At 41.7% G+C, this 10,111-nt stretch overlaps 1 protein-coding gene across 2 annotated transcripts in view; it reads right to left on the bottom strand.

The window, feature by feature from the left end:
* Positions 1-222: 222 nt before the first annotated feature.
* Positions 223-10,111, bottom strand: part of LOC132357399 (cytochrome b-245 heavy chain) — a 108,322-nt gene continuing 98,433 nt past the window's right edge. For both annotated transcript variants that reach the window (XM_059910813.1, XM_059910812.1), the window contains exons 10-14: positions 7,626-7,879; positions 6,616-6,778; positions 4,817-4,963; positions 2,363-2,487; positions 223-553 (exon numbers count right to left, since the gene is read on the bottom strand). In XM_059910813.1, the coding sequence (XP_059766796.1) occupies positions 427-553; positions 2,363-2,487; positions 4,817-4,963; positions 6,616-6,778; positions 7,626-7,879 (816 nt within the window). In that variant the 3' untranslated portion in view covers positions 223-426. The remainder of the gene's footprint in view (positions 554-2,362; positions 2,488-4,816; positions 4,964-6,615; positions 6,779-7,625; positions 7,880-10,111) is intronic.

Raw genomic sequence — 10,111 nt, 5'->3', positions numbered from 1 at the left:
TTTTGGGGAGTATACAAACCTATTTTCAGGCAGCCTGGTATTGCTGAAAGATCACCAAACCTAGAGTCAGATGGTCTAGAGCCAGTCTCAGCTTTAATCTTAGGGAAGCTACTTCACCATTTTGAGTCCCCATTTTTTAATCCTAAGACCTGAGTCTGAGAATCCTTGCCCTACCTTTCTCTGGAATTACTGTGAGGAAACAAAATGAAAACATGTGTATATAATTGCTCTGAAAACCATAAAGCCCCATACAAATGCAAATTTATCACTGTTAAACAATCTTTGACATTCCTTTCAGGGCAAATCATCACATTATAGTTTCTCTTTCTTTCTTTTTCTTTAAAGGAGGGAACTTACATTATCAACTAGCATTATTGGGGCATTTGGCGGTACAAGCCACATTTATTTCCTCATGGAAGAGACTAGTTAGAAATTTTCCTTATTGAAAATGAAATGCACTCCCCTGGGGCCAGAGTCGGAGTTGGAGATGCAGTGCTTATTGAGGGTTTCAGCCAAGGCTTCCGGTCCACAGAGGAAAACTCCTATTCTGGTACTTTTGGGAAAGAAAGAAAAAAGACAGTTTCAGGCTTTGGGATGAGCTCAATTACAAAGCACATGGGGGGATTTCCTATTGATTTCAGGCCTCAGGGCAGAGTCCCCTCTGCTCCTTTGTCCTTCCGCAAATGACAGAGTTCAGGTTACCATGAGGGAACGTGGCTCGGCCCTGTTTGAGGGGCTGGGAGGGGCGGGCAGCCGGCCACTTCAAAAGGCAGCTGACTTCTCTGAAAAAATGACATGCAAGCAGGGTTTGCGGAAACTTCTACTACAGAGAAAATGAGGGTGAATTTGTGAGCCTGTGGGCTACTGTCCCCAAACACTCCAGCATCTTAAAATCAAGGACAAACCCGCTTCAGGAACACCCCCTCTGCCAACAGCTTCGTGTGGCTTCATCCCTCAACATTTTAGACTCTAAAGCCTTGCTCCTCTAGCTCTGGTTCCGGACCAGTAGCCTCGGTGTCCGCTTTTTAAGAATGCAGATTCTTAAAGTAGGCCAACGGTGTTTTTAAATTGTTATAACTTCACACTTTTTTGAAATCTGCCCTACAAAATTGGTTTGGCTTCAATGTCAAAGCCGTGACAATTTGTTCTTTGATGTGATTGTATTTCCAATTTCTTGTTCACGTTAAGATTTCAGTAAAACTCAAAAATCTATTCAAAACCAAGAATGCAGATTCTTTGGCCCTACCCCACATGTACTAAATCAGCGTTTCAAAAAGCTTCCCCAAGTGATTTATATGTTCATTAAAGTGTAAGAAGCAATGGCGTAAAGAGTGTATTTATGGTGATTTCTTGAGTTTGTCATGTGTTCTAGATTTTAGAAATGCAGTTTTCAGACTTCTAGCCCGCCACGATACACAGGAGAGCATGGAAGAGTGGAAATGGAGCCTGAAGCCAAGAGACAGGTAAGTAGCACTTCTCCTCTTGAGCTTCACTGTTAGAAGTCCTAGTAAACTAAGGCAAATAAAGGTTGCCTGGAGATGTTCTGAGAAATGTTTGCGACTATAAAGAAGAAAAGGGAGAATCTGAAAATCCAGAGAACGGAAGAGGATAAGCTTGCGAGACAAGCAAGAACTGTAGTGCTTCCTTTGCATCCTGTCTCTTTCTTAAGCTACTTTCCTTTACCACTCAATCCATTCAAGAAACCAACCAAGCCTCATTCACTCTAAAGTGTAAATGACTGATAAGAGTTTCAAGAACAGCCAGTACAGTAGGCAGGAAAAACTTAGAAATACCAAGGAATAGTAGCACAATGAAAACTGACCTAAAACAGTTTCTCAACCTCAGCACTACTCACATTTTAGGTCAGGGAATTCTTTGTTGTGGGGAGCTGTCTTTTATATTATAGAACATCTAGTTTCATGATGACCAAAGCTTTAGTGAGGGCAGGAAGGAACTGGAATATCTGTCAACTTATGATCTTGGACCCAAAAACTATAAATGAAAGTGGGGACAGTGTCTCCTTAGTAATAAATATAAATCATAGAGAATTAATAGAAGTAGATACACGACTAAAATTTAGGAGGTGAAAGAAAAGAACTGAGTTATGGGCCTATTTGGGGGGAACAGGGTTCAGAAAGTCTGAGGTGGAGCCTGGGAATCTTTGTTTGGAACTCTCCAGTCAATTTTGGTGTGATTTAAAGACTTCCTCTTGAAGTCAGAGATATCTAGAACCTTTTATGGGTGTAAATATGGTAATCTAGGTATCTTAGTTTCTGGAATATATTAATCTAGCCATGTTTGGAAGCTGTTGCTTTACGTAGACCATGAGCCTCAAGAACACCTTGGTGGGGGAACTCCTTACTTGGGGTGTTGACTCCCAATGGTATTGAACTCATTATCCCAGTTGGGCCGTCCATACAAGGTCTTTTGTTTCAGGCCTGTGATCACATCTTTCTCCTCGTCATGGTGCACAGCAAAGTGATTGGCCTGCAGGAAAGGACATGAATTCAGACAAAAGAGGCATGCTGTATAAACACACACAGATATACTTACATATCTCACAAACCAAGCTCTAATTACCATTCTAACTGTATGTATTTGGGGCAAGGCACCATGCTGGAAGCTAGAAGGTCAACACTGAACAAACCAGTTCTCAAGCAATTTACAGTCTAGAAAGGGAGACCATAGAGGAGGCACAAACATCTCCATGAGGACAAAGAAGGGAGCACGGGTGGGAGGATATGGGAAGGTTTCAGAGTGGCCGCATTTGAGCCAGACTTTGAAGTGTGGGTAGGATTTAAATTCTCTATCTCACTGTTTTTCTCTCTGCAGTACGTCTGACAGTCTTTTCTCACCCTAATATACTCCCGCTCCTTTGGGAGAATCACTAAGAATTAAGACAACCATAGACTAAAATGTACTCATATTTTGGTAATGTAATGTAATGTAATCAACCCAAGCCTAAAGCTACTCTCTGTATATGTGTGTATGTGTGTGTGTGTGTGTGTGTGTGTGTGTGTGTGTGTGTGTGTGTGTGTGTGCAGAGTCATGTGTTGTTTCCTGTGACCATTCTAGGGGGCCTCAGTTTGAACAACAGGTATTTTTTTAAATAAAAATGGTTAATTACATTTATTTAACAATCAAATCAGATTTTACATTCACTGGACAGGGAATGGATGATGGGATGGAAGAGGTTAAGAAGGGTGATTACCCTGGTTTAATAGTCCTGTAGGGACAAAGTTTTGCAAAGCAAAATAACTCTTTTTCAATGCAAAGAGATTTCCCACTTAAAAAACTGTGTCTGGCTTTTGAAAAAAACAGAACTGCAAAGCAATTTATATATTATACATTTTTCCCCCTGGGTTTCATTTTGATCACATTTTGTTGTTGTTGTTTCATTTTTAAATTGCAGAAGTGGCATCTTAAAACCACTTTTTCTGGAGCAGCAATTTTCATGGTCATGTGTCCCTGGACCTACGTTTGCAACAAGCCTTTCCTAAGACTTGGAGAACCTATGATAAGCGATATGCCAAAACCTAAATGAGAAGAAGTCAGTTTTCACAGGGACCAGGTGCATGTGAAAAATGCCTTGGGTGAGGAGTCAATGTGTGGGGATGGCCATCTGAGGCAGTGGCCAGGAGTAGGCAGAGACCCTTGCCTTACCTCCTCACTCAGGGGGACAGTTATGCTGCTTCCAGGCCAAGTCATGAATGTCTCCTTATTTAGAAAGACGTTACCCCCTAGGAATCATTAACTTGTTTCTGAGTTTCTCAGTCTCATCACTTTGGACATTTGGGGCCAGATAATTCTTTGTTGTGGGGGGCTGTCTTGTGAATTGTGATTATCTTATCAATAATTGTAATTAACTGTAATCGTCTTCTCAATCGAAAATTCACATTTCCATTGCTAAATGTCTCAGGAGGGAGAAAGTATATATACATATACATATATACATATACACATACTACACACACATATATACATATACACATACACACACACCCCTCATATATACATATATATATATATATATATATATATATATCACCTTCATTAGATATATATTGATTTATTTACAAATGATAATCATGAGCTACTAGGAGTAGTAAGAGTACAGGTTCTGGAGCATTTATTACTTGGATGCCCTTGGACAAATGACCTAACTGGTTCTGGGCCTTGGCTTCCCCATCTGTAAAATCTGGCAAAGAATAATAGCTACTTCATAAGGTTGTTTTGAGGATTTAATTAGACAATCTATGTAAACACTAAGAACAATACTTGGCACAAGCATATGCTTAATAACTATTGCCAGTTATTATGACTCCTTATTAAATGTATTATGTATAGTATAAAACATGCATAGACATAAATTAAAGGAATATATACACATATATATGCATGTGTATACATATATATGTATATGCATGTGTATATATAAATACAGACACAGAGAGAGAGAGAGAGAGAGAACGAGAGAGAGCTGATCTTTTCTCTATTTTCTTCCCATAACCCCGTAGATCATCTTGTCCATCTGGTTCGATACCCCTGGTGGAGACATGGCTCTAACAAGGTCAAAGTCATGGCTTTGATTCCCTTGTAGGCTCCCTAGCTTTGACCCATCCCACAGATACCAACTTTGAATCTAATATCAACCGTCTGAACAAATGGGGATACTGAGTCAGAGTGAATGTGCTGGATCACCCGAACCCATCGACTGTTCTTAAAAACAGTACACAAGACATTCCAGTAACCAAGGGGAAGTCGGTAAGCCCTGGGCACTGTGGGAGGGACCTGAGATTGGGGATCTTGTCCTCACCTGAGACTCATCCCAGCCAGTGAGGTAGATGTTGTAGCTGAGGAAGCCGGCGTTGTCCTTCTCCTGCATCTGGATCTCCAGCAGCTGCAGCAGGTCTGCAAACCACTCAAAGGCATGTGTGTCCCGGCACAGCCAGTAGAAGTAGATCTGAGAGGGGGACAGACCGTGAAGCAGATTATGTTTCTTTTTTTATTTTTATCTTTTTTTGAAGGATAGTTGATGTATAATATCATATGTTACAAGTATATAATAGAGTGATTCATAATTTTAAAGGTTATACTCCATTTATAGTTATCATAAAATATTGGCTATATTCCCCATGTTGTACATTATATCCTCGTAGCTTATTTATTTTACACATGGTCGTCTGTACCTCTTAATCCCCTACCCCTGTCTTGCCCCTCCCACCTTCCCTCTCCCCACTGGTGACCACCAGTTCTTTCTCTATATCTGTGAGTCAAGTAGATTATATTTAAATAGGGACCTATCAGCATTGAAATATGGATTTCTACCCTCCCCACCTCTACTTTTCCCTGCTGCTCAGAATGCCTGGAAAAATGGGTTTTCAGAAAGCTCTAGATATTTGACAAACTAGCTCACATGAACCTGCTCTGGCCTTCACACGGCAGGGCAGTAAATAAATAGCTTGTTCTCAGAAATCCGTAGCTTAAGAGGAAAACATTAGCCCACCACTTTCCCCCTGGGTCTGCTCTTGCCCTCCTAGGATCCCCGGCTTCCTTTGACCCTCCTCTCAGAAAGACCAATAGGATCTAGACGAGCCATGGCTGCCACCACGCTACTTCCCTACCCGCTACTGCCAGACTTCCCTGAGTTCGTAGAGGAAAAAGTAGTTCTACCCACACCTCCTCCACGTCGAAAAGAGGGGAAGGGGAGAATGAAAAGTCAAGGTCAGCTCAACGTGCCTATTAGAGGTTATCTCTACAGCTATTAGAATGACTCAAGCTTTATTAAAGGTGTCCTTTATTGGGCAATGAAACCAAACTTACATGTAACCAAAAAATCCCCCAGGACTTTATTCTGAGGAGACAGCCATAAGAAAGTAAAAAAGCAAAAGTGTCACGAAAGGACACATCTCCTGCCCTCCCCCTACAAATAAATGTGCTGGGGGCTGGAAATGGAATCCATGTCAATATCTAACATAAGATGATAGAAAAATTATTCTATCCTCTCAATGGAACATGAAAGAATCATCGAAAATGATTATTAGCAAGCTTGTGACAACACTGAAAAATATTATATGCTTTAAAAAGAGCAGGACATGAAATTGTACATACTCAATATATACAGCTTTCTAAAAATATGTAAACATGTTGGAAGAGAACTTACAAAAAGGATAACTACTGGACTGGGGTTGTGAATACTTTCTATTCCCAACTCTCTTCTGAATTTCCAGTAATGCTATACAAATACAGTATATTTGTACTTTCAATAATAGGCCTGCTCATACAGAACCACATTTATTTATTTGTTTGTTTGTTTATTTTTTTGGCTGTGCCACGCATGGCTTGCGGGATCTTAGTTCCCCGACCAGGGATCAAACCAGCACCCTTGGCAGTGAAAGCGCCGAGTCCTAACCACTGGACCGCCAGGGAATTCCCAGAAGCACCTTTGACTTATCAAATAGCCCTTTTGTGCAGAGCCTGCCTCTCTGAAACTACCTAGAACTTGTCTTCACTTCCCCCAGTCTCTGCCAGCCTCTGCCCTGAAGGCTCTTTGGGGCTTCACTTGGCAGACTGTGATGAATGCTCCAAGCCCTCTTAAAAAAGAAAAGAACCTACCTTTTTGAGCCTCAGATTGGGGGCTTTATTGCAATATTTGTACCAGATCGACTTGAGAATGGATGCAAAGGGCGTGACCCCAATCCCTGCCCCCACCAACATCACCACCTCGTAACTGAACACATCTTCACTGGCAGTGCCGAAGGGCCCGTCAACAGCTATCCTGGAGGGAAGCATGGGGGAGATAGTTACACGGATACCTTGCTCTTCAGAGGAGGATGGGGCACACATCACCACTGCAGGTGTGCAACATGTCACTTCAAACTGGGACAATGTATTGATGTGACACTTTGTTCTGTGAGATAGCTTTCAAGTAACCAACTCAGTGTGAACATCGGGGTTGAAGTAAGAAGAGGAATTTTTAGCTAACTGAAAACATTTGGTAACTCTCAGGGGTATTTTTTTCATGTCCCCACCCCCGTTCACCCACTACACATGCGTGCGTGCACACACACACACACACACACACACAAAGACTCTCTGTGTCTCTTGCCAGGTGAGCCCACACTTGAAATTCCTGCTTACACTGCACATTAAAGTGAGAATTTTCCATGTCATAATATCTTATAAATTTAATATCTCTACTTTATGTTGGTCTATTCATTGAGTTATTTGACAAACTTTTCTTCAGCATCTACTAAGTGCCTGACACCATGTTAGGCGTGTGGGAAGAAGGAGGCCAAGTGAGTAACGTCTGGCATTTACCCTCAAATAACGTACACCAATGAAATTTTAAGTATAGCTTTGATTGCAAGTTAATATACCTTGGCCTTGACCCTTACAAATTTATAGGCACTGGGGAATATCCATGATTAGTATTTGATTCAAACATTTTATATTTCATATAAGATTTATACATATATGCATAAACACAGCACACGTATAAAATGGGGAACACCGAGATAGCTCCCTATATTTGTAGAATCTGTATGTTTTGTCAGACTCAGGAGCTAGTAGAGTGACATTTTTCCTGAACTCATGCACCTTTGTAATAGGCACTTGGTACTCACTTCGGTAGTTTCCAGGCATCTTGAAACTCCTGCTTATCACAGCCACAAGCTTTGAAAAGTCCCTCCGTCCAGTCCCCCACGATGCGGATATGGATGCTAAAGAAGTCTTCCTCGGGGGCAGAGGTCAGGGTGAAAGGGTGCCACTCCAGCCTGGACACCACAGGGCACTTGACGAAAATGTATTGGCCCACCTCCATCTTGAATCCCTTTTTCTTCATCTGTAGCTCGATGGTTTTGAAAGGGTGAGTGACCACCTATGGAACAAAATGTGTCTCTGGAAATGAACCTTTCCCCCAGTACTTGCCTTTTCAGTATCCATATGGATAAAAGGCTGAGCTAAGATGCCCCACCCAGGTCCCTTCTTCAGGGCCAACAGAGCAGTTCTTCCAGCAAACCTGCCTCTCACTGGCAACTGCCCTCGGCTGTAGCCCATGGCCAACAATGAGCTGATGCAGGGATCCAAAGGCCTGGCCCTTGTCCTCACTTTGGGACAACTCCCAGGGGCCATCGCAGCTGCAGCACTTCCTGTAGGATCAGCTGAGGCTGCAGTTGCAACCACTTCGGGCCAGCAATTTCCTTCCCCCAGTCCTGCCTTTCTTTTCTTTTACAGGTTCATCTCCGGAGAACATGCCCCGATAAGCCTTCTACATGCAGTTCTCTGTCTCAGAGTCTTTGCCAGGGAATCCAACCTAAGACACCAGCTTAATGTGATTTTTTTTTTTCTCGAAGAAGACAAGGCAGTTGCTAGAAACAGAAAGAAGAGGTGGTTTCCTGCTCAGCCTTCCTATCTCCCCAAGGGATGATCAAGAGCCTTAGCAGCCGGACAGAAGCAGAAGGAGACCCCATTGGCTAGTAATACAGCAACATCGCCCAAACCAAGCCTAAGGTGCTGGTCTGTCTTTGTCCCAAGTCCCACCTTGAACCTGCCTGATTCCATGCATTGTTTATACATTTCTCCCTACCTGGGGAATACACCATCCATCTCTCCCAAAGCCAGGCCCCACCCACCTGTTGCCATCCTCCTTCTCCATGTCCCTGAATGTTCATAACAGCTTTGTTTACAACAGCAAAAAAAAAATTGGAAGCAGTCCAAATGTCCATCAACTGGTAAGTTGGTAAATAATTTAACAAAATGATTTCATTGTAATATAGAAAGTAATATGTTTCTTTGATGATTCCTGAGATCCTAGAGGGACTTTATATGTGCAACTGAAAACAAACCAAGGGACATCAAAGGAAAGAAAAATCAATAGAAACAAAATAGCAGCTTCCTAATGTTGACTGATATAGACGAGCTTTTCTTTTCACCGGTGAGGAGGAGTAGGACCACAGGAAATCCTTTTAAGAAAAATTGCCAAGCATTTCCAAAACTTGTGAGTCAAATATAACTTATATGACAAGGCTGTAACCAACTTCCCTTCATCACTGAAATAAGGAGGTGTAGAGCTTCTTTTTGAAACAGAACATAAAAATTGATGAAAATGACTTTGAAAATTATGTGGCTCGCGTTGCAATTTTGTGTGGTGAGAATGAGTTCTACCATATTGCAATTTTGCTACCACAGGGAACATCGGGATAGAAGGGAATAAAATGCACTAGTGGACAGCGTTGTCACCAGAATACTTTTGGATAGTACCTTGTTTCTTATGTGTGTTTACATGAGAAGAAAATGAGTACCTATTTTCTTCACAGGCAAACAAGTCTGCCTTAGAAATAGGCTTAGGGGAAATACTTGTCTGGTTAGTTCGTTCTAGTCTAGTAAGGGAAATTTTGTGGTGGCTCTTTTTGCTGATCTCTGGGCTTTTTCTCATAGTGCAATATAAATATCATAAAAGGAGAACTGTTGTGGCTTCCTATATTTCAAGGTTTCCAATGCCTGCAGGACTAACTTTACTATGACCTTCCACAGAGGCCAAGAAAGAAGAGCTAGGGTGGTGGAGTGGAAGATTTTGTGTGTTTTGCGAAAGCAACCCATGGTAAGCTTTTAGTAAATACTTTCTGAACTGAACTTAATTAAATTTTATTTGATAAAAATAGTCCTGTCTGATGTTTCCTGAAACTATAATAAGGCGATTCCATTTCTATTTATTTAGTTGGATATTTATTTATTTAGTGATAAGAAGCAGCATAGACGTGTGGGGCAAAACCACTATATACTTGAAGTTAGCGGACTCAATTCTAAATGCAGTTTAGTTATTAGCTCGCTTGAGACTTTGAGTACATTAACTCTGATACTCTGTGACTGCATACAAAGCACAGAGAAGGAGGTAAAGAGGACCTGGGAAACTGTCTCCATCTCAACCAGACCTGCCCTTGGTTCCCTGGTTCTTTTGGCATCTGAATATTTTAAGGCTCAGTGCATGACCTTTTGAACTCACCTCTTTTGCTTCTTTACTCTTAACTAATCACATCATCTCTCTATGCTCCTCCCCTCTACATACACACACACACACACACACACACACACACAGAGATTCATTTACACA

Source organism: Balaenoptera ricei, chromosome X, assembly GCF_028023285.1.
Source record: "Balaenoptera ricei isolate mBalRic1 chromosome X, mBalRic1.hap2, whole genome shotgun sequence".
In the NCBI taxonomy this organism is placed as follows: Eukaryota; Metazoa; Chordata; class Mammalia; order Artiodactyla; family Balaenopteridae; genus Balaenoptera; species Balaenoptera ricei.
This window is presented reverse-complemented; position numbering and strand designations above follow the sequence as displayed.